The sequence below is a fragment of the Phalacrocorax aristotelis genome, chromosome 8 (genome assembly GCF_949628215.1).
Source record: "Phalacrocorax aristotelis chromosome 8, bGulAri2.1, whole genome shotgun sequence".
NCBI classification, from domain to species: Eukaryota; Metazoa; Chordata; class Aves; order Suliformes; family Phalacrocoracidae; genus Phalacrocorax; species Phalacrocorax aristotelis.
In genome coordinates, this window is record NC_134283.1 from 36,968,081 (window position 1) to 36,992,641 (window position 24,561).

A 24,561-nucleotide genomic window follows, 5' to 3' on the forward strand; every position below is an offset into this window, starting at 1 on the left:
GATAGGAAGAAAAGATGGCATTTTTATTCTAGGAGTGAAGATGTATTTCGTATTTCTGTGCTTCTAGAAACAAATCTTCCTTTTTGTATATTTGGATATGAGTTTCCCCAAACGTCATTTCCAGAATTAGGTAGAGATTCGAACTTTAACTTGGTGCCAAATTTCATACTCATTTTCTACCATCATAATGACCAGACCAGGGCAAAAAGACTAAGGGTATCCAACTGCTTTGAGAAATATACCCTACATTTTCTAAAGTGTGCAGTGAGCATCTAATTTGAGATGCGTTAAATGAGAGTGACATCAGAAGAGAGTTAACAAAAATCACATGCTTTTAACGTACCTCAAGTCAGTATGTACTCCTCACTTTGAAAATGTAGGTCATGCTTACTCCATTTCCTACAAACAGCTCTTTTAGAGCAAGTGTTCCTATAACACCTAATGGTAATCTTTGCTTGAGGGCACAGATTGCCTGAGGAGCTGTGAAGGCTGTAGCCTCCCTCCTCCTGCTTTGTGCTCCCATCAGCAATGACCTAGGTAGCGAGGGTTCACAGTTTGGGTTACCTGGTGCTACTGGCGGTCAGTCCTGGCCCTCCCCATGCACACCGTGGCTGAACTAGGCTGCTGGCTCGGTAGCCCAGAGTTACTTGCTTGTAGCTGTTTGGGTAAGAAACTGTTCCCGGGCTAATACCAACTTCTAAATGTATTCCCTCTCCACAAAAGGTTTTACTCGCAACTCAAGCAGCGTGTCACCTCATGGCTATGTGCCAAGCACCACCCCTCAGCAGACAAATTATAACTCTGTCACAACAAGCATGAATGGCTATGGGAATGCTGGAATGTCAAATTTAGGCGGTTCTCCGACCTTCCTGAATGGATCTGCTGCCAATTCTCCCTATGCCAGTAAGTATTATATGGCTTTTCTGTGTTTTCACATTTTCATTAGGAGATGGTGACTTTTCTATGATACTCAATATTTAGTTTCTATTTTGAGCGCTTGAAACAGAGCTTGGTCCTTGCTCTCCTCTCAAAGGCACTGACCTTTGAAATACTTTGAAGACATTAGTGTTGCCAGCAGTGCAACACTAGAGAAGATCTATTATTATTATTATTATTATTATTATTATTATTATTTCTCATAAGACCTTAAAAATAATAATATCTGTCATGACTTAGACTGATAGTTTCATAACTTACCTTATACTCTGTAAATAAGAAATGCTGTTCTCAACATTGTTAGAAAGCAGGGATGCATAAGTGACTTAATATCTCTTGGAGTGGATCAGAAGTCAGTTGTCAGTACACAACTTTTTGTTGCAGTGGGTGTGAAAGGCAGGTCAGGATATTTTCTTGCAGGAAAAACAGTTTCTTCCAACTGTAAGATATGAAGGGCAGAAAGGTTTACTGTAATAAGACTGACATTTCCATAAGCTGCATGATGATGTTTCTGAGACCTCTGAGCAAATAATATGTTCACAACCTTTATAGAAATGGTGAATTACTATTGGGCCTGATCTTGATTGCTTATACTCCATTTGCTTTGTAAGTAGGTATTATATTGACTTCACTGAAAGCTTAGTATTAGTCAGTAAAATGTGACAATGGCTCTTAGAGTTTGTGTTTTAGTGTCTGTACAGTGAATGCCATGAAGATGTAAGTCACGCAAATCATATATTACATGGCATGCAGAGCTTATGGTCTACAGTCCCAGTTACGGAAATATTTATGTGTAGGACTAACTTTCTGCATTTTGATATTAAAGGTTTAGTAACCTGTTTAAATATAAATACATTTCTATTGGTAAAGGCCTATGAACCTCTTCTGCAACTGCTCACACAGCTCAGTAGACCCTATTCACATTAGAAAATTAAATGAATAGGACCTGCCCATTCGTCTGACATTACTCATGTGGCATAAAGGATTCTGCTGACATCTGTAGAAAGCTGCTAGCAGAATCAGGCCAGAAGGTCTTGTCATATAAATAGGTTTATAGGCTGAGACCCTAGCATGGATAGGACAGACTGCTGAACACACCAAGGTTTACACAGCAAATCTTAAGTTTAGTGGTGTAGCAGCAGTAATGAATTATTTGAATTGTGTTCCTAGAGTTCAGAATTAAAAAGAGGATAGTAACCCCGATTTAAAAAATTACCTTCAAGCCTTCTTAGCTGCTGAAAATTTAGAAGAAAATATTTACCCACATAACTAGTACTTACAACCTGGGAATTGCTAACCAGTTATTATTTTTGTACTCTAATAGTAATGTAACAAGTAATGTTACAAAGTACCTTACTTATTAAGTTGAATTTACTGTCATAGAATCTGCACACTCTGAATTCATAATATAACATGATTGATGAGACATCTCTTTTTGGAAGCAGATGCCAGTAATGCATTTAAAATACTCTAGCAGTATATTATTTCATATTTATGAACGAAATCCTCTTTAGAATAGCGCTTCGCTTCCCAGCCTTAGATTCCTATTCTGGTTATATTTTGGGAGGTTTTCTTGGTAGATCTGTCATTCTGCTAATGCCTAATCCATTGAATCAGAAAATGCTTCAATCATGACCTGAAAATTAAAAGGTGGCATTCTTAATTAAATCAATAAACTAATTGCTGTATAGTAGCAATTCAATTTAGGTGCTTTGATTGCTCTCCCTTAGCAAGTACTTCCAGACATAGAGTGACTTCAGACTAAGATTGTATCTGTCAGACTGTGAAACTTTAAACATTTAATTTCCATTAATTGATTTCCTCAGTGTTAACAAATATGATATCAGATTCTCAAATAAGAACTTAAATAGGGTGATTTTTATCTACATAAATGCAAATAAAATAATCATTCAAAGCCCAGATGAGAGGAATTTTACTCTATAAGATGTAATTATTCATAGCCCCTTGTGTATATAAGCAGTTTCTAAACAGGACAAAGAATGAAAGTATGGGATCTTATTATTGGTCCTTTCCTCTTTTTTTGCTGGATAAGAGGGGAAACTGGCAATGCTGTCTGAATATAAAATACAGGAACCATTTATCCCGCTATATAGTAAAATAACTGTTTAAGGGTAGAGGTATTTAAAACATGAACCTCCTGTATAGTGGGTTTGCATTTTGGACAATCAGTTCAGTCCCTAAAAAAGGAGAGTCTTATGGCTACACTTGTTCAGAAAAACTGCAGTCTATCATTTTATTCAGTTGATGGCTCTGAATTAGAATGTTGTATTGACTATATTCAGACGGTGGTCATAGATCCTCTGGGAGAACTGTTTATCTTGACCATTATAAAACAGACTTTCATTTTCTAAATCCTCCATCTTGGGTGAGATATGAAATGCCAGCTCCATTCCTGTGCATAAATAAACTGGTCATGTGAGAGATATGACTGTTTCTCATGTCACTGAGAACTCCTGGGAAGTCCCCACAGCAGAAACTTTCTCAAAGCTGATGGATACAGGGAAGCTGGAGACTGACTTGGTACTAGTAGTTATAACACATAAAGTGTCTGTGGCCATTGTGAGAAAGGTTTAGTGGTTTCTCCCATTGGGAGATAAAAGAAAAGCATGATTTCTGTCAGTTATCCATGCATTTGTTTTGTGCAACAGACACTGAAAACACTAGTGCCAGGAGACCAAAGGATTAAAAAACTGCCAAAGCGGCCATCTCACTAGTTCCTTCATGCTGGACAGCCTCCATGTATATATAAATGTATGTGAAAAAAATATATATATTTATTCACAGCTTTGGGAATAACCTGTTTTAAACCCTGGTTCTTGCAGGGTTTGAGAGAGGAACGAAACCCAACCATTTTTGCTAACTTTTGACAAGCATGTTGACTGGGTCACCTCTAAGACCTCTCTACCAAGCAAGTGTGCTTGGAACCCTGTAGGTCTTTCTGGAGCCGTCTTGCTACAAGGAAAGCATGGCTTAAAATGCTGGCTTTGGAGGCCAGTTAAAAACTGAAACCTTTCCAAGCTAAAAATTCCAAATCCAGATTTGTACCTTAACCACTCTCCTTACCCATCAGTTTTGTAACCCCTGGGCTATGTATACAGCCTGGATTTCCTCTTATCCACCTACACAAAAGCATTACAAATTCAGACCACAGCAGTGGCTAATGCCAATCACTAGGAAAGTTTGAAACAGGATGGCAGGACAGTGTTATTGTAACAATAAAGAGTTGCAGTGACAGAGAATTAAGGGGGTGTTTAAGGACTAGAATTACTGCTCCTGAACACCTACAAAACAAAACAAACAAGTGGGTTTCCTGTAGTGATTGGTCACACTTTGTGACCAACCAGAAATCTAACCACAATAAAGGCCTTAGATGTTTGAAATTAGACCCAGTGCATCCAATAAGCAGAATTCTCTTGTTTCTGCAGCCTGCTGATTATATAACACTAAGAAATGCCTTTTGGGGGGTCTTTTTTTCCTCTAGTTGTGCCATCAAGTCCGACAATGGCCTCCTCCACTAGCCTCCCCTCAAACTGTAGCAGTTCCTCTGGGATTTTCTCCTTCTCACCAGCCAACATGGTCTCAGCGGTGAAACAGAAGAGTGCTTTTGCGCCTGTTGTGAGACCGCAAACTTCTCCTCCTCCCACCTGCACCAGCACCAATGGCAATAGCCTGCAAGGTAGGTGAAACCAAGGCTGGAGTATAGATGGCTGCTCTCAAAACCATGAGTTCCCAGCACCTTGTGAGGCTCTAAGCAACACTGAGCTGTCAAAGGGGATAGAAGACAATGGGGAATCCCTGGGGGTCTCTTTCCTAAGGTTTCCTCCTGTAAAGAGTAACTGGATTCCACCACCAGCCCACCTAGTACCGTGCAGGTGTTTGGCAACCACCCTATCTCTTACTCAACTAATACTGCTGAATTGAGAGGCTGTGTCTTTTAAAGCACAAACCTACTGTTATGATAAAAATGAGTAATATTTCAGCTTACTAATACCATCCTTTTTCTTTCTTTCCTCTCCTATTCCCTGTTGTCGTCCTTTATCAGACCAGTCTTTTGTGGACTCTAGCAAGTACTCCACTGCAGGGTCTCTCCAGGGGCTGGCCTTCTCCTGAAGTACGTCACTCAATCTTCCCTTCCTTTTTTTCCTTTGTCATAGTACACTTGTGCAGAAATCCTACTGAGAGCAAATAGACCGTTACAGAACTTGGCACAAACCTTTGCCTTTCATAAATAGAAGACACATTACAAACTAACAGCAGCATTTTCCAGTTTAACTCATACCAAGGCAAACATTAGTTTCCACTGATTAATGTACATCTGTGCCAATTAATTCCATAAATGGCACAGGGCATTTTTGAAAGCCTCTTCAACAGTTGGTATCAAGGGGCTACTTCTTTTCTGTATCCCTTCCCCTCTCATTACAAAGTATTCCAGCATTAGCACCTAAATACGTTCTGAAGCGTTGATGCAAGCTGAGGGAGTGACAGACAAGAGCTTGTCAAACTGAGAATGTTGCAAAGACCAGCACTGCCCATTTCATTGTTTGGTTCAGCCTGTCTTACAGCGCTGTGCCTAAACCTTCCTGTGTAATTACCTCACTATGCATTAGTGTGCAGAGAGAGACATTTTCATGCTCGCTTAGACCAAGTAGTTTCCATAAGCAGATGCAGCCAGCTGCCTCCAACTGTGCCAGAGGTGGGAAAGATTTTGCGGTATGCGTTGTGCTTCCCCCAGACCTGAGGTCTGTTTTCCTTTCCATGTGCCTGTGCAAATTAGCCAAAAAGCATCGAGCAGGGAATAAAAACCTTCATTTTTTAAAGCCGTGTTCAGAAGGAGCTGTGCAGAGCAGACGGAGGATAGTTCCTCAGACTCCACATGTCACTCTATGGCCTCTGGAAAGAGAAATGCGGGGCTTGCGGGCATAATGCTGATAGCACCAATAACAGCCAAAAAAATCTATATGCAGGCAGAGTGGAAGGAATTCATTCATAGAAGTTGGGATCTATTGTGACTGAAGGGGAAAGCATTGTCCTCAGTGCATTTTACACTGGTGAACTGGGAGGAGGAATCCTTGCAGATGCACGCACATACACACAGAAATTGTGAAAATACTAGGAACATATAAACAGAACTTGGGTACCTTCGGTCAGGACTTTGTTATAAATACAGACTGCATCTGGAGTAGAGGACGACAAAATTTTCAGATGAGCTCTAGTGTTTAGGAGATTAATTTTTGTGCCTTTTAAAAATTTGGCACTGCCAACATGCTACAAACTTTAAAGGCAACAGCTAAAAATGTTTCACCTCTGTACTGAAAAAAATAAAAATGGAGCTAAGAGTTGACTGCTAGAAGCTTTTGAACATGTTAATATTTTTTTCTTCTCTTCACCTTGTTCCAACATGCTGTTTTGGGTGAAGGCAAAAAGCAAGTAACAGGAGACAGCTTTTTCATGCACTATTTTTCCTTTCACAAGACATGGAATTCCCAGATTCCACATATTCGCTTATGAAAAGCAATTATGGAATGAGCTGAGAGCACTGGATGCAACTGGGGCTTGCTGACTGCCTCTTCATTATGTCACATCCAGATCTGTAATGCCCAGAAACCACACAGATCTGAGTGTTTCCCCTAATTTTTATTTAGCAATTCAGTTTTCGTAATAGGAATGAGACACCAAGAGATGGTTCATTTCTAGGTCATCACTGAACTTCTCGGTGAGTTAAAGACACACAGCCTTTAGTCCAATGCCTTCTGACACCACCTGAGGCTTGTAATAATCACTCAGAAATGCACTGCCTGTTGTGCCTTATTGCTTAAATAAACAACTATGTATAAGGAGGCTGTCTTATCTCTCTTGGGCTTCTGGATACATCAGAAAGCAATCAAGCTTTCCTTATGTAGCTTAGATATCAGCAGAACTCACTAAAACAACAGCTAGGCTTATCTGTTGTTCTCTTTGCCGTGCAATTTTGTAAAACTCGAAACGCATTATTTCTGTAATTTTCTAGCAGCAAATACAAATTACTATATGATTGAAGAAATAACGCCCATTGGTGGGAGTTTTTCTGCTCTCTGCCCTTCCTTTTTGGAGCTGATGTGATCTCATATCTACCCTGTTTCCCACTGATATCTCTGTTTTCAGGATCAATAACATGCTACAGCTGAGAGAGTTTGCATGACTAGATGTAGCACTTATGGAATAGAAGTAGAGTGTTAGAAATAAAGGCTTGGAAAGAATGGAAATATCAAAGACTTTAGGCAGAAAAGATATAATTTTGCCATTTGCCTTGTAATTTAATTCAGAATTTCAGAGCTCTTTAAAAACAATAATGCTTTGAAAAAATCTGTACCATTTGTTTCCAGTGGCAAAAGGTGCATGGCTGATATGTAACTACAGGGAAACATCTAAGCCATGAAGGGAGGAGTTGCAATTATGTCACCTTTGTTTGGGCTCTTACCCAGGGTAGACAGCTGTGCTGTCCCAAGAGAGAGACAATTCTTGACCATTTCTCTTTGAAACTGATTTGGTTTTGATGAATCTTTTAACTTGAGAATTTTTTGTTGGAATAATATTTTTACATTTGCTGAAGTGTAGGTAATTTTTCTAAAGCAAAACAACATATTGTTTTAAAGTTTCACTAAATTTAGAATTTATTAAGGGCTGAAAAGGACAAAAACGGTTAAAGTAGAATTCACAGAGGATTAATTATCCAGCTGACTCTGCTCAGTTGCACTCATCGCATATAGGAAGACTACCCATTCCCATCTGCTCAACTCCTTGCTTATCTGAGCAGGAAAGGAGGGAGCACTGTTGTCAGTATTGCTTTTCTCTGTGCTGTAACATACGGCGCTGACGTCCAAGCACTGCAGTCCCACCCCTATATTCTGCTAAACAACTGCCATCCAGAAATCTTCAAGTGCTTTACTAATAGGGATAATATTGTTATCCTGAGGTAAGAAACAGAAACAAATCAAATTGCTTGATGTAATACAATGACCTAGAAGGAGAACTGGGACAAATCACGTGTCTCAGGTTCATGTCCTTGTGAGTCCTTCATATATTCAGATAGGGAAAATTACACTCTCATCCTTAGCTGTAGGTGGCTGCCTTGCAGAGCTGCCACAGCAGAATTAGTCTGGGTGACTGTAACCATCGCTGTCAATACCTATTTTACTGATGCCATGGAGATCTGTGGTTCAGGGTCCATACCCTGTCCCACACTCTAAGGATCCCAAGGAAAGAGTAGAGAGCAACCACAACAGTGAGAGCATTTCTTAGCTTGGGTTTCCTTCATTTTTAGTCACATGAACCAAAGGGACAGCCCAATTGTGAGGATTCGGAACTTTTTATTTGAGATACTGCTGAAATAAAACCCTTTGAGATTTTTTTTTAAACAAAGCTGCTGTTGTTTCACCCAGTGTTTACTAAATCAGCAAGGATTCTAAAAAAAAGGCAGTATCGAATTCATCTTACAATTTGAGATGAAGGAAACAGCATAGCTACAGACATAATATGAAAATTCACCCTAGGATTATCTCCATGGTAGAGCCAAATAAAAGCCCATGACAGGACATACCTCAGCAAGGAACATCTAAGACATGGTGGCGTCCTCTATGCCACTCACTTGACTGTCTTTGTGTAGGGCTTAAAGCAACCCAAGTCACCTCTCTATTGCTTTTATCCTCATTCTCCGCTCCTTGGAGAGCCTTTAAGTAGAGCAGAAACAATCAGTACAATGATTCCACATAAAAACATTGCTGAATGATAAATTCCAAGAATCTAAATGCTGCTGTATAGTTGCAACATGTCACCTCTGAGTATGGCCTGTTGCAAACATGTGGATGTGTTTTGCATTCTTGCCTTCTCCTCTCATTTTATTTCATTTAATCAGTGTGGTTTGCTCGAGCTGTTCTCCCCTTGCTGATTAGACTTGTAATTCTTGCACATATGGTGGTGTTTGTGGAGAAAACATTTCCCTCCTCTCCCCCTCCAACCCCAAATCTGTGAGTCTTTTACTTTGGTTCTGTTCTTATCAAATAATTGCAGCTGTAATTAAAGCACAATGAATCAGCACCAGTCACAGGGTTGAGTTCTTCCTTAAGAAATTACATGTCCAGATGTCTGAGATGGCAGGCAGTTCTAGCATTTAAATAATGTGCCCATGAAGTGCCGCCAACTTGAAGGCAAATCTGTTTTCTACCTTTCGGCAAATAACCGTACAACTAGCATTTTAAAGATGCAGTGTTGTAACAGTTTTCATCATAAGCTTGCATGACTACCTCCTGTAATGATGTGCTTGCTCACAGTATGTCACTTGGACACTTGGTATGTCTGATCTGCGTACAGACCCTGGTAAACAGAGGGAGACCAAACTGGAGGTCAAGTTAGGTGGAAGACTGTACCTGTTGACTTTTAATGAATGTCTCCTTTTTAAGAGAGGTGATGGTTTCATCGTAAATCATGTTAGGAAGCATAATAAAGAAATACTGATGGTTCAAGTTAGCCAACAAAAGAGAAGACATTCTAAATTAACATTAATATACGACTCAATGTAGTTGGTGACGTCTGCTATGAGCGCAATAAAACCATGAGATGCTGGTCTGCGAAAGCACCAGTTAAGCACATATTTCAATTTGAAAAGTGGATGGGAGAGTTTAAGCCTTTTTTCTGAGCACCTGGAAATGCATATGTAAGTCCCAGGGCTATTCACTGTACTTGTAAGAGAAAACTGGCATAGGAGAGTGAACAACTGTTAGTGTGCCTAATGCAACTAACACCCTAGCAGATCCGTAATATTGCTGGCCTATGGGACTCCAGCCGTCTTCTCATATGTGGAACAAGTATCTGCTTTGCTTTTAAAAGAGGAATAGAATGTGTGGCAATTGCTGGGTCAGGTTTAAGCCTCCTGAGTATTTTGAGATTTTGAAACTAAAATCTGAAAATTAAGTTGGGGTCTGATTCTGATATCAGGGGAACTGCGCTTTTTCTGCAGGAATAATCACTAATTTCAGCAGAGTCACTTTCGACTTAAACCACTTTCCAGAGTGAGGCTTCCCATGATTACTGTGTATATAGTTGTCGCTACTGGATGATACTTCTATATAAATTTAATTCATGGTATGGATGAGTACGTTGTGACTAGATGTTTAAAAGCTCTGAGGATTTTAAAAGTTGCTTGATAATGCACAAAAGTAACCTCCCCCCTCCTCTCTCTCCCCCTCCCCTCCCCTTTCCTTCTGACAGCTATATCTGGCATGATTGTTCCCCCCATGTGAAAGAATTGCCTTGAAGAATTTTATTAATGAAGAGGTTGAATTCTGCTTCAGAGAGAATCTGATACGAGTCCCACAGTGGAACTTTTTACTCAGGCCTTTTTAAAAATAAAAAAGAAATAAAGAAGAATCTTACAATAACTGCGGATTTTTAAACAAAACAAAAATCACCATCCTTGCAAATACTGAAATTAACAATCTACAATTGCAAGGTGTTGATTCAAGTTGTCCATCCCAAATACCTGGGAGATATATTTATTGTATGTTGGTAAAAAAATCTACTTGGTTTTTTTTTTTTTTGCAGGGATTGGGGCTTGCTTTTTTTTCCTTCTGTTTTTTGTGTTTTTTTAAGGCTTGATTTAACTCAACACCGTTTGTCTTTTATAAATCATACAATTACACAAGGGACACTAGAGATGGAACTCCACATTTTTAATTTATGATATTTTTTTTAAAAGCTGTGTAAAGAAAAAGAAGTGGTGTCATTTACATTCAAGTCTGTATGGGACAGAACAGAAGTGCCAGTTAGTTTTTTGTAGAAGAATTATGGCCATTTAATTAAGGGTCGGCTCATACAGGTTGCTTATCCAGTGGTGACTAGCTACTTTGATGCATTTTTAATGTTCTAATTAAATAGATATCACTCCCTAGAAAGCTGATATTTTTGGATGGCAAGGACAGGATGAGGGGTCAGATACATAACCTCTTTAATACCAGGCTAAATGATTGTGTAAATAATACAACATGAAAAGTTGGTGAAAACAAAGGTAAAGATGCAAATAACACATTTCCTCTTGAACTGAAAATCCAGTGCCTCTAGATATAACGCTAAAACTGCAGAATTAGATTAGCATGGCTCTCTCTTTAGCTTGTATATCAGACTTTTTCCAAATGAGTGGCCTTCTTGAAGTTCAGTGTCACCTGAGCTGTGCATAAAATGCTATTTGGATTTTGCCTAGCCGTCTGACGGCACAGACTGCAGCCATCACGCGTGGGGGGCTTTTGCATAGCCCCTCTCCCCTTGGTCTATTTGTTTTTATGGGGCAGAATGAGAACAGACTCATCTGCGGTTCTGCAGCCTCACAATCTAAAAGCACATGTTTTTGTCAGCCTCCCACCAGGATTGTTCCTGTATCAGTCGACCCTCTGGGTTTGTATCATACTATATTAAGCAACAGGTAACTGCTTTTGAATAGTAAATGGAAAAATGAGTTTGGAGGGTGGGTGGTGGGGCTGTTAGGAAGGTTTCAAATCAAAACCATAGCTTCTGTTTTACAAAAATTTTGCTATCATTATCTGGGAAGTGTTCTTAAAAACTATTAGTCAAAGAGGCAGCAAAGCTCTGAAGATGCATTACCTGATATTTTTTCTTTGCTGTTGTGTTTTGTATGTAGTTATAAATACTGTAGATTTTTTGTGATTTTTTGCCAAAGTTGTTGTTCTATTTATACATTTTAATGTCTTAAGACGGTTTTTCAATATCACAAAAAAAGAATTTTACTGCATATTTTGCAAAAGAGCTCACTACCTTTAGCTTGCACATACTTGCAAAATTAATTAAAGAAAAAAAAAGCTTTTTGTTTCTGTTTTTTGTTTGTTTGTTTTAAAGGGGATTTTGTAAAATATCCATATAAATAATGTATTTATCTTTGGAATTTGTACATTGCTTTTTTTCCCCTACCAATTTTATTTTATTGTGTATGTTTGCTATGTGAAAAGTGCTGATTTGTTTGGTCATTCACCGTTGTATTAGCTGTTTAAATGTGATTTTAAAACATTTCATTTATAGGGTTTTTTTAGTATTGTTTAAAACCATGCTTCCATTTTTTTTTAATTTCCACCCAAAAGCCATTGTCTATTTTTGTATTATTTGTAAGTTAAGAAGTTTTTTCCAATATATGGCAAAAAGTAGCATATTATTCTTGTAGCATTTAGTTATGTAGATTTAAAAAAAAATGTATCCTTTGCTTTTGAGGCTTAACAAAAACTAATGCTGTTTTACTCTATTAATATGCATGGGATTTCTCCTCTTTGGAGTGACGCATTTTTGTGCATTAAATATGGGGAGAAACTTCATAGAACTCAATGAAAATACTTTCTTTCTTAAGTCTGCTTGTATATTTCTCTGTCTTTCACATAAATATAAACCAGCAGATTGGATGCCTTAACAATGCAAATCATATTCATTTCACTTGTACATTGTACTGTGCACCAGAACTGTCAATCATCACTAACATTCTAAGGAAAAAAAAAAAAAGGAATTGAAAAGCACAAAAGAACTGTTTTGTTACCTTAAAACAATATAACTTTTTTCTAGTCGGGCAAGAAATCATTTACAATGATGCTGCAACTGTGCATGCTTCCTGTATGAATTTTGCAATGGTTTTCACTAGAATGTCACAGTGTGATCTTTGGGGGGAAGGGAAGAAAACAGGATTTTTTTTTTCATAGTGAGAAAATAAAAGAAAACTGGAAAATGCGAGAGACATCAGTTTATTGCTTCTCTATATTCCAAACAATTATTCTAATTCACATAGTAAGCAACAGCACGACAATGTAATCAAATTTAAAGCCATATTTTGTCCAGTGACACCATCAGTTACTCTTGTAGAGCTCCACTCAAAGTCATAGTGATTTTGACACCAGTGTTAGCCATCGATGTTTGTAGTCTTCTACGCCAGTGTCCAAAGATCCTTTGACAATGTGCATAATTTTGTTTTGCTGCAGCTATTTATAGTGATCTGATGAATGGGAATTTACAAAACTCTCTCCCGCACCACCCTTATCTTTTACAAAGTAAAAGATGCAGCTGTTTACAGAATATGGCTTTAAGTGGAAACATTCAGATTTCAGTTTTAACAAGGTGAAGCTTCACAATGACTGGATTGCATAAAGTATGCCTATTTCCTCACAGTTGTAATAGGATGCAGCTAAAATGAAGTCATCTCTGAAACTACTAACCTTTCACCTTCTTATCTAAATCTTTTTGAATAGACACACACACTGTACAGTTCTATTGTTAGAGAAACTAACTACTGTAGAGATTGTTATAATTTTTTTGCAGAAATTCAAGCTGTAAAAACTTTTCAACTTTCACAATATTTAATTAAAGTTACTTCCTGTCTGTGAATACAGCTCCTAGTTGTGTGATTATTTTTCTGCTTCTGCTGGCTAGTAGATGAGGAAAAAAAATAAAATGTAGAAGCCAGAGGCTACTAAATTGTCTTTCTGAAATTAAGGAGAAGCAGAAATTTATGGAATTACTCAGTGAAACATGGTGAATGGTAGTGCATGGACACTCCTCTTCCTCTGTCACTAATGGGTTTCAAAGGATCCTCACTCATAATGCTGAATGTTCACCCCATTACAATAATTCTTTTTATTTCCATTGTTTTAGTCTATTTATTGCCTGAAGGGCCAACATATTTTTCTAGCAGATTTCAGGAGCATATCTAGCTTTAGGTATCCAGCTGCAAAGAGCTGTCTCTCTAAACATAGTGATCATGAAGTGTAAGACCAAGGTATATTAGATCCAGTGCCAGAGATCCAGGGAGATTTAAGCTTTCATCTTAGTATTATTTAAATCAATGACAACACTTCCAGGACCAGGTCTTAAGTGACCTGCTCAAGGCCAGCTCCAAGACTGCATCTAAGTATGGTTGAGCTGTAACTAGCTCCTTGACTTGACCATGAAGGAGGCTCCTATAAAGTGTTTCCCTTCTGCTACCCTTCCTAAATGACAACTCCATCATCTGTTAAATTGGTTCTAAGCATTCCATTTTGTTCTGTACTCCTCTGGCAGAAGAGGGCCATAAGGAGCTTTATCTCTTGCATGTGGAAGGTTGACATAAAGGCACTTAACTGGGTCTGAAGAGTGACTGTCATACAGAAGACTTGTGTGGGGACAATCAAAAGCCTTTAAACACCACACCTAATGCAAGGCTCCAAGCATTTCCCAGGTATGCATAGGGACATTGGGGTTGCAGTTTAAACTGGATTAAAATTTGCTTTATAAAATCAAATTTTCTAAAACTATAAGCAGCTGAAAGTGGCTTCTTGCAACATAAAGTGTTGGATAGCCCTTAAACATTAGCAGATCCACTCCAGTAGTTAGAAAAAAGAAAGCTGTTGGCAAATGTGTTTACTCTGTCAGCACAAGAGATCTGTTTCTTCTGTCTGAGATAATTCTCCTGGTTCTCTTTCAAATGGTGCAAATATTGGCAGCTCTCACTGCAGCTGAGAGCGCTATGAGTGCTCAGCTCACTAGAAAGATGTTGGGTCACAAGTAGCTGAAAAGCAGTCTTAAAGATTAAATTCAGGATGTAATCGTAGCATCATTAAGGAATCTGTTCTAGATGCAGCAAAACCAGAGCTCTGCGTCAGACTTTTGGATCCAATGAGAACGGTTTTGTCTGAAATTTAATTTCAGCCACATTAAAAAAAAAAGGGGGGGGGGGAGGGAGGGAGGTAAGTCAGCATGAACCGTCAGGTTTCTAGTTCAGACAAGTGCTGAAGAAGAGTCTGCTAGTCAGCCCCAGTGATGATCTGACGTCCCCCATGATGGATCTGACAGTCTAAACGGAGATCACCTGGCTGACAGTACTGTAAATGATGATGAATTGCTTTTTGATTCTGGAAGAAAAAAACCCTCCAAAACCCAAACCATGTAAGGACCAGTTACAGGGTGCACGTTTGGGTATGGCTGCAGTGAGACACATAATCCATGATGGGTCATGTGCTAAAAGGTAAAGGAGTGTCTTCTGCTCTCGCATAGAGAACGTGTAGGCATGGGAGCTTAGGGTACAGTGTATAATGGCACGGCTTATGGCTGCCCTCAAACTGGTGGCTTTGATTTTTCAAATCAATCATTTTCAATTCAATCATTTTGACTGAATAGTTCGTGTCTGGCAGTGGGACTGGTTGTATTTTAGTATGGATATGTCTCTAATTTTTTATTTAGTTTAAAGAAACTTCAGCAAAATGAGCTACCTTCACTGTTGGATTCCTGGCCTTGTCTGTGTGTCTACTTATTCCCTTTAGAGTCTGTCTCTACAAGCTCTTGTCACAGCTGCTTCATGTAATCATTTACATAACTCTGCTTAGCATCAGAGCCCATGTATCTTCTGCCATTTCATGACTCAGCTGAAGTCATATTTCTGTTTACTGCCCCTTGTTCATCAGTCCTCTTGTAAATAGTCACATTGTGCTGCTGTACTAACGATGGGTTGGAGGCCTCCCACAGAGTCCCTGGCCCCCAACTCAGCTTGACTCCTCCAGTTTCATAAGACAGAAGGTTTTGGAAGAGCTTTAGCAAATGCCACATTTGCCCAAGCTTTTTCAGAAACTTATCCACTGCATCTTAGTCCAGTGTGAGTTTCTTTTCCAATTCCATTTCACTCTGTACGTCTCTTTCTTGGGCCTGGGTGCATATCTCAGAGAGGGAGATGGGGAAATCCAAGAGGACAGTCCAACTCATCATCTCAGAGCTGTGACCATTTACTTGCTTTGTTCCATCCATGACAACATTACAGAAGCATCAATTTCTACTCGCTTCTTTCTTTCTCCCTTCACAAACACACCTCATTGCCACTGTACTAGTGAAATTGTGCAAAACCTACCAGTGAACATTCAAAGTCCACTCTGTATACTAAGGCCATGTTGTGGAGATGCTGTGAAGCAGCCTGACATAGAGCTTCAGCAAGATACTTCATCAGTTTAATTGCTGACTCCTTGCCCACCCACCAGTGGCACGCTTTCATGGCATTGCCACGTCCCTCTCAGTGGGATGCTGCCTGATTTGGGCCTCATTTGACATCTCTGGTGCCTTTATTTCCCAAAAGGAGCTGGCTCTGGCATTCCTTTTCCCCAGCATCTAATGCTTATATTTCAGTAGGGCAGGTCAATACTTTAGATAAATAAGTAATAGTTCCAACTCCGCAACCCTGTTTGCTCTTCCTCTCCTTGGTGCTCTTGAGGCTACAGCTAGACCAGAGCTTATGACACTGCTCCAACATGATTGGCAGGTCATGTGAAAGAGCACACATCTTAGAAAACTTTAATATAGTCATTCCAGGACACAAATGCCATTGACTACCCAGGTCACAACCTAACAGCAGGGACTGTAGTTCTAGGTGGCTTTTTTGTGCAGACCTACAACAGGACCAGAAAATACAATGCTCTAACACACATTTGTCTCCTTATTTTCAATGAGTGCTGCAAACTTAATCACTAATGTGGATGCACATTTGAAGATCTCCATCAAAAGTACTATTTAGATGATCACCTAACCCTTTCCTGAATCATATAGCAAACTGTCCAACATGTCCCAGTCCAGCCAAATTCTCTTTTGTATAAGAGGGATGAAATTGTTTGCTTCCTTTTTTGTTAAAGTTTATGAATCCCTAATTTTCCCATATTTACTCATGTCAAAGTGAATCCTATACTGTAAGCCCTTACAAGGGTTTCAGTGGGTTTGCAGCTGGTATACAAGAGAGATTCACCATGCCATGGTGAGTCACTGCAGTCTGGCGGCTTTTGACCATGCATATGAGTGACACAAGGACCGATTATATCTGCAGCTATGTACAAGTGTGCTCTGAAGGACCACAGGTTATCTGGTGGCGAATAACCTCAAGATAAATTTTCCAATGAGGACACCTCAGTGACACCCTGTAAGAAGGCAGCAGCTCAGGAGACACAAAAATGCAGATGTGTGTGCGCGCACCTATGTGTGTGTTGAGGTGGGAAACTGTGTGGCAGCCATGAAAAGCTCTGGACAGCAAGCCCCAAGATGAACCCTGTCATAAAAATTTACTTTTCTGCAGTTCTTAGAGGAAAAGGGAGTCCAAACATTGCACAGAGGCTCATCTGAAAGGTTGTTGTGCTGCAGCTTCCATCGTTGCTCCCTCCCAGAACACGCCCCCACCAAGCTTTGCATGGGTCGTGCCCACTGCCCTGCTGCCTCCTTGCCCACTGTCCCTGCCATGAAGGGCTCTGTCTTCAGCCTCATTTCCACAGAACATTGCTTATGTCAGCCTGCCCCAGGCAGTGCCTCGCTCCACCACCTCGCCACCATTAACTTTGCCTTCAACCTCTGCTGCATCATTGCCTTCTCCTGAGGGTTCCCTATTTATATAGAGGGGAAAATGCAGTTGCTGGGACTGGAAATATTTTGTTACCTTTTTCTACTTAAGTGCGAGGCATTTTTATCTGTGCTCTCTGGAGACTTATGCTACAGTGGGACTGATTTTTATCCACTTACTCAATGCACTTTAGTTCAATAATGATTACAGAACTTCTACATAATATATTAGGCATAGCTGATTTCCCAGGGTTTGTAGCCCTCTATCTCCCTAAGCATTTAAAAAGGAATCTCTCTGTGATAGGGATCTTATGAATGATACACTACTCAACAGTCATGATGTAAAAATAATAGCAGCAGTGGGCTGGGAAGGAAGAAGAGGCAAGCATTCGGCTGGAAAACGCCAAAGCCTGTAGATAGTACAACCCAACAGCAATGACCTGCTTTGTTCATTTTATCGCTGCTCCTTATCCCATCAGTGGCACTTGCAATCTATAGAGTTTGGGCAACCCAGGCCAGATTCCCAAACTCTCTCTCCACCACCTTACCCGAACTGAGGGTTTTGGCAATTCTCTGGCTCCATTGCAGGGCTGGGTTGACCTGGTCTCTCTTTGTCACTAGTTTGCCTTCTCTCTCTCTTTTAAATGCAAGCTGAGCTCTTCAGCTTGCTCAACTGTGGATTTAGCAGCTATGAGCAGGCCTGTCACAGCCAGCACACCCAACCCTGAGGTGCCTGACGTGATTGCAGAAAGCCTGCATAACGTTTCTTTTCTTCAACAGAAAAAAGGAGCAGCGATGTTTGTGGTCATGGTCTCCTTCACACCCAAGGTTAGACTGTGTGCCCCGACACAAGAAACCTGGTCCTAAGCTTTCCAAGCCTGAGAGGCTTTCTATGCACATCTCCCTACCACAGAGATGGCAAGGCTTTTCCAGGCTCTGCTACCCCAGATGCTAGTGACCCTCTGCCCATGTTGTTCTGTGTCTGCCCTCCCTGGCCTGGCTGCTCAGCATCCTCACCCTGCTGCTCAGGACCTGGATGGCAGAGGGCATCCAGCTCCTGTCTAGTCTGGAGAAGAGGAGGCTGAGGGGAGACCTTATCGCTCTCTACAACTGCCTGAAAGGAGGTTGTAACAAGGTGGGGATCGGTCTCTTCTCCCTATTAACAAGCAATAGGATAAGAGGAAATGGCCTCAAGCTGCGCCAGGGGAGGTTTAGATCGGATATTAGGAAAAACTTCTTCACTGAAAGGGTTGTCAGGCATTGGAACAGGCTGCCCAGGGAGGTGGTTGAGTCTCCTTCACTGGAGGTATTTAAAAGAAGGGTAGACGTGGTGCTTGAGGATATGGTTTAGTGGTGGACTTGGCAGTGATAGGTTAGCGGTTGGACTCGATGATCTTAAGGGTCTTTTTCAACCTTAACGATTCTATGATTCTACGATAAAGCCTAAGACTGGCTGTTTCAAAGCCCATTCACTTTCCCAAGGGAGTTTTCCACACTGGACTGACCTCCTTGAACCAAACGCCTTGCTCATCTTATTGTCATCAGCATCCCTAATTGGTGGTGATGGTGCTCTTTTTCTTTTTTTAAACATAAAAGCCCCATTTGACTAAATTTTCCAATAACCTCTTAATTTCAGTAATGGCTTTTGGCAACAAGTTCCACAGGTTCATTGCTGTTATTCCCTTATTTACTTCTTGTGCAACAGGGTGTGTGGTTGCTGCAACCCTAATAGCCCAACGCAAGCAGCCCCCGTGGTCAATCAAGGGGCTGGGGGGAGCCGGGGATGCTGCTGCCTCTCGCCCAGCCCCAGCAGAGTGGTGCGGGACAGCCCCCATTGTGGCTACGGCCCTACAGTTGCCTGATTGACATCAGGAAATAGCACAACGAAAGTTGCTACCAGCTAACAGCTGTTTCAACAGTTTTAATCACAAGGCAAGCTGTAAGATAAATAAATAAATAAAGCCTATGAAGTGACAAAACAAATGGCCTGATATCGGAGACAGATTTGAAGCTTCTGGCTGCCTTCGTGGGAGAGCAGCCTGTGAGCTCTCACCCTCTCTCCTCCAAATAATTAATTTATCACTTAGCAGCACTGTGGCTCTCTGGAAGGTGCTTGGAGACGGCATTTGAAGGTGAACTCCAGTCCTCCAGAGGGGCCCGTGGGGCTGGGAAAAGAGGCAGCCGAGTGCTGGAGTCTACAGGTGAACCCCATGGATTGCAGGGGGATTTATATCAACCTGATCAAGCTACCATGAGCCAGCACACACTGTTTTTTTCCACACTCACAAATCACTGTTATGCCCTTTTTGCTTTAAAAACTATGGATCAGCTATAACAACACTTGATATTTATTTTATTTCAACTATCACTCTGATTTGTCAGGTGTATTTTTTATGCACAGCAGGTGTACCCTAATGGGGTTAGGGAATAAACAGAAAGTGGATGGGCTTACACACCCATTAGCTAATGGATTACTAAGCAAAAGGGACTCTGTTTAACCCCACTGCACTTAGCCCACTGTTAGGAGGAACGTTAAAGACTATAAGCTAACACTCAAATGTCTCTTCGTGGACCCAGGGGAAGAGAGCTCAAACTTTAATGCATTGCTTTTGATAGGCAGGTGAATGAATGTGGCTATCATTATGCAATCACGCATCTCTGGAACTATTTATCAGCCACACAATGTGCCCCATGAACCCTGCGTGCTCCTGACCCACCGCTCCGCGAGCCTGTCGCTGTGGAGTACAGAAAGGGTTAAGCAGGATGAAATCATGCCAGACAGAGGTGCTTCCCACATCCTGCTTGCACAGTGCATGTAGAAAATGCAAAGCTGCCACTGCGACTTCATGTTCCTGTACCCCAGTACTACACACCTTGTACGTTAGCGACATGCTTTTTTGTGCAAAAGCCTTGTGTTGACACCAGCTTTAATCGGTTATTTCAAGATAGATGTGCCTCGTTAGCATCAGAACAATGCAATTACTTCCCCTCCTCCTCCTCTCCAAATCCCAGGGTTTTATTGGCCTATTAATGGTTTGATTTGTTGTTGGTAGAAACAAGAAGGATTCCAACTCATTGATCATATTATCCTACAAATATCCAGCAGAATAAATAAATGGGATAATAAACCCCAAACCATACGCTCAAAGGTTACATTTTCTAAATCCTTTAGTGTTCTGCGTCATAGTTTATGTTCCCTTTCAAACACACAGTTCAGTGCAGTACACAACAGTTAAAAAAGGTCTGTAATGTTAAAGGTTATATTTGCAATCTTTTGCAATCTTTCTCACATGGAAACAAGTCACACTGATCCTCACTGTCCACAGATTCAATAAGGAACAACCCTCTGACATAGGTGTATAATCAAAAGCCAATTCAAAAGGAGCCTTCTGTAAATATCAACTTGATCCAGGCATATGCATGCTTTGCTTGAAGCACTGGAAGAGTACAGCTGACTTCAATGGGGTGGCTCATGCATTTGAAAGGAAACAGGTGCATGCGCACAGGAGAGGTGAAGGTCGAAGAATAAAAAACCAAGAGAGAATATAATTTTGTGTTGCTTTTCTTTAAGCAGTGACACAAAAACTCACAGCCAGGGGGGGAGCTAAGGTCCTTTTAGTTTCTTTTGTGCTTGCCTGTTCCTGGGGTGCTTTCAGGTGCCCCTTACATTTAGTTCTGGAGGCCCATCTGGATTGCAGGGCTGTTCAGACAGTTCTCTGAGGGATATGGGGTGCCTATGACAGAGAGCAGGGATGTGGCACTGATTGTGGTCTCCCTGGGTTTTGCTTTATTGCTGGTCTCTTCCTGGAGCTGGGGAAAAGGAAAGTGCTTCAGGCACTTGACAGACAAACAGCTGAGCTCCTCAGCTGGCTGAAGACAGATGCCATAGAAAATGCCACAGATACAGCGGCAAAGACAGAAGACACTAGGACTTCAATATGATCAAAGTGACAGCCCAGGTTCTTCCTTATTCTAGAGAGCAGTGGTGAAGCAGAAATCTGCTGATGCCTGCTGGAAGATGAACGGCTCTGTTACAAACTCAAAATAAAGCTCCAGAAGTATGGTGTGGTTCAACAGATGCATGGATACAACTTTAGCTCTAGGTTGTAGAGTCTGTGTTTGAGATGATTTAATTTATGCTGGAATTCATCAGCATCAGCCTAAAAGGCTGGAGCGGCATAGCAACAAGCTTGTTAATTACTAAGCAATTATTTTACTCAACTTTTAGACCAAGGGGATACCCAAAATATCCGCATTTGTTTCATTTTGATTTCTTATTGTTCCTTCTATGCTGTAGCTAAGGTTATTTTACAGCAGCTGTCAGTCATAGCAGTAACAACTTCCACAGTAGCAGCTTCCATTTGGCAAGCTTACTATACAGAAAGTGCCATGATGGAGTGGAAGGGGTTGCTTTCTCTTTCTTAATATCACCTTCCACTAGGATAGACTATCTTGCTGTCTCCAGCAGAACATGCTTGGATCACACTGGAGAGTTTCTGACTGCTGCTTTCAAAAAGGTATATCTGTTTGTTCCTATCAACATGTTTCAGCTCCTCTGGCATGCTGTCTTTGCAGCTCTAATAGAGACACTTCACATGTAATAGGGTCACACAGTGATCCTCACGTTCGATTCTATTCCTATCACAATGTTAAATTGAAACAATGTGTGTGCATCAGATTTCTGCAGTGCGGGGAAGCTGTAGCATCTACAAGTTTTGTGATGCAATGAAACTAATGATTTGGTTTTTATTTTCTTGGTACCACATACAGATGGTGAACTCTTGAAAATACACCTTACCTCATTTTCTTTCTGTCTTTTTGCCTCTCAAGAGCTTTCACCAACAGATCTACTTTCATGCTGAAAAAAGAAAAGTAATTCTATCAGTAATTTATGGAAATTAGAAAACTGATTAGCATAAGCTTCTACTTGTGATAGTGGGGTTACAAAAGTGGGTTGATAGGTAAAAATGATCTCCTTAGTGATAATTAACTTTGATCTCTTAAATAACTGTTAACTTTCATAAAGAAGGAGAGTACAAATGACATTTGCATCATGGCAACTCTAAAAAGGCAGAACATAACTTTCATTGGAGATACATGATAAGCTCTGTTCTCAAAGAAAATATACTCATTTCAAAGCAAAATGACATGAATTGTCAAGGACTGTTGGGCTCGTTCTTCTATCCTGTGCTAACATGAGTGTGCTGAGATGAGACATTGCATATGCTTGTGTGAACATCTCTGTACACCCATGTAAATGATATTTATTTATCTACAAGGAAATGACAATGCATGCTCTGCTTAGCACTTCTACAAGACCATTCATCCAAGGACTTCCAAGTACTTTATAAACATTAATTCATTCTGACTATGTGACTGTGAGGTAAGTAAATATTAGTCTTATTGCAATATTATTGGGAAATGGAGAGACACAGCAGCTAAGAGACTTAGTCAAGGTCAGTAGATTATAGCTCGAATGCCTAGCTTCTAGGTCTGTGTGCAGGCATGGCCTCCTGGCAAAGGACATGTCTTTGGAAATTGGAGGTTTACTGTACAGTCTTCAGACTTTGCTTTAAGAACTGTTTTGAAAATTTTCCCATCAATATTTGTTTCTTTTTCAATTCACAAGCACAATTTCTCAGTGCCTGTTTGGAGTCGGATAGTCTTACCACCTTTGTTTTACAAATGGGAAACTGAGGCAAAGAGGGAAAAAAAACCCAAAGTACAACTAAATGTGAACATCCAGTTTCAGAAATCAAGGCCCCAGCAGTTTTAACCAGAAGACACCCCCAAAGTGCAGTTCTTAGTTTAAGCCAGAAGATAAGCAGTTGTGTCTTGAGTTTTATGAACCCTTTAGAAACCAAGTCTTCAAGCAAAACTGAAATCATAAAGTCCCGCTTGAACTTAACATGCAAGCAAAGGAGATTTTTTGAAGCCCAGTATACCAGACATTACTTGTGAGTCCTCTCATAATGGACCTCAGAAAGATTTACACAGGTTGAGATAAAGTAAGTGTAAACCAGAAGTTATGTATGAAGTGAGGTGCATATCAAGAAATTCACACACACACGGAAGGAGGCTAGATAATTTTAAGTAGCAAATTTAAAAAGAATATCTTAATAAATAAATCCTTAAAGCTGTGCAGGCTCTGAATTTTTTCAATTCATGGAAATCATCTTAGAACCTTTCTTGCACACTTAAAGCTCCTGGCACACTGAGCTGTTGCAAAGAAACCATTGCAACATCTCAATATCTTTCTTCACTGGCTCCTCCAGATATAGAGTATGCTGGCCACTCTGAATCATTTTATCCTGTCATCTCTCTTCCTTTGATGTGCGTGAAGTTGAAGGGAAATGGCAGTCTCCTAATTTTGTATTTCCACCCAATGTCATGGGAGAGAGGAAGGAAAAAAAATCACTTTTTTAATGCAGCTTTTAAAATAGAAAAGCAAAAAAAAATTTTTTTTTTACAGCACTTAATAGGCCTCCCTTGCAATTTAAAAACTGATTTTCAGGAGCTCATATATTCAAATCTCCAAAGTCTATTTGAAGGCACATCTGAAGGTGCACCCTGCAACCTGTGTGTAGCAAACTCTTTTGAATCTTGTCCTTGAAACAAAAATTAGTGCCCCATGGGAGCTCAGCAGTGTAGACAACCACTAACTGCAGAATGACTGAAAGCAGAGCTGAGAGTCCTTGCAGCTGGGAGGGAGAAGGGGATAAGAGAGCGAGGGAAGATGAGAAAAGCCTTCAGGAGCCATTTGGGAGACAGTCACTGGGAAGAAGAAAGAAAGACATGCACTAAAAACAACAGAAACACAGGTGGAAATGGCCTACTGGGAAATCAGGCTGTCAACAAACAAAAGCCGAAGGCCAGAAAGCAGTTTCAGTAGCAGCCCCTGCTAACAGGGCTTCAGTGTTCAGTAAATAAATTAGCAGCAGCTTTGACTGTTTGGAAATTAGTAGTGACATGATGAAAGAAGCAAATGACTTGCTTTTATCTGGATTGGAAGCACTAAACTTCCAAAGAAATCCTTGCCTGTATTAGAAGACGCAGGGATGCTTATATCAGCTTAGACTTGAACAACAATAATATCAGAAAAGTTTCATTTCATTTACCAGAGGCTCAGAACTTCGTTTGTAACTAATGAGACCTATGTCCCTATGGGCTGCTTCTGGCAGCATCTCTCCTTTGAAGAGTTTATCACTTAGGAGGTAAAAATAATGTAGCTTAGGTAGATAGACAGACAGA

At 40.4% G+C, this 24,561-nt stretch overlaps 1 protein-coding gene across 4 annotated transcripts in view; it reads left to right on the plus strand.

The window, feature by feature from the left end:
• EBF1 (EBF transcription factor 1) overlaps positions 1 to 13,363 on the plus strand; it is a 282,653-nt gene extending 269,290 nt beyond the window's left edge. For all 4 annotated transcript variants that reach the window (XM_075102589.1, XM_075102590.1, XM_075102591.1 and 1 more), the window contains exons 14-16: positions 724 to 903; positions 4,439 to 4,633; positions 10,201 to 13,363. In XM_075102589.1, the coding sequence (XP_074958690.1) occupies positions 724 to 903; positions 4,439 to 4,633; positions 10,201 to 10,232 (407 nt within the window). In that variant the 3' untranslated portion in view covers positions 10,233 to 13,363. The remainder of the gene's footprint in view (positions 1 to 723; positions 904 to 4,438; positions 4,634 to 10,200) is intronic.
• Positions 13,364 to 24,561: the final 11,198 nt, after the last annotated feature.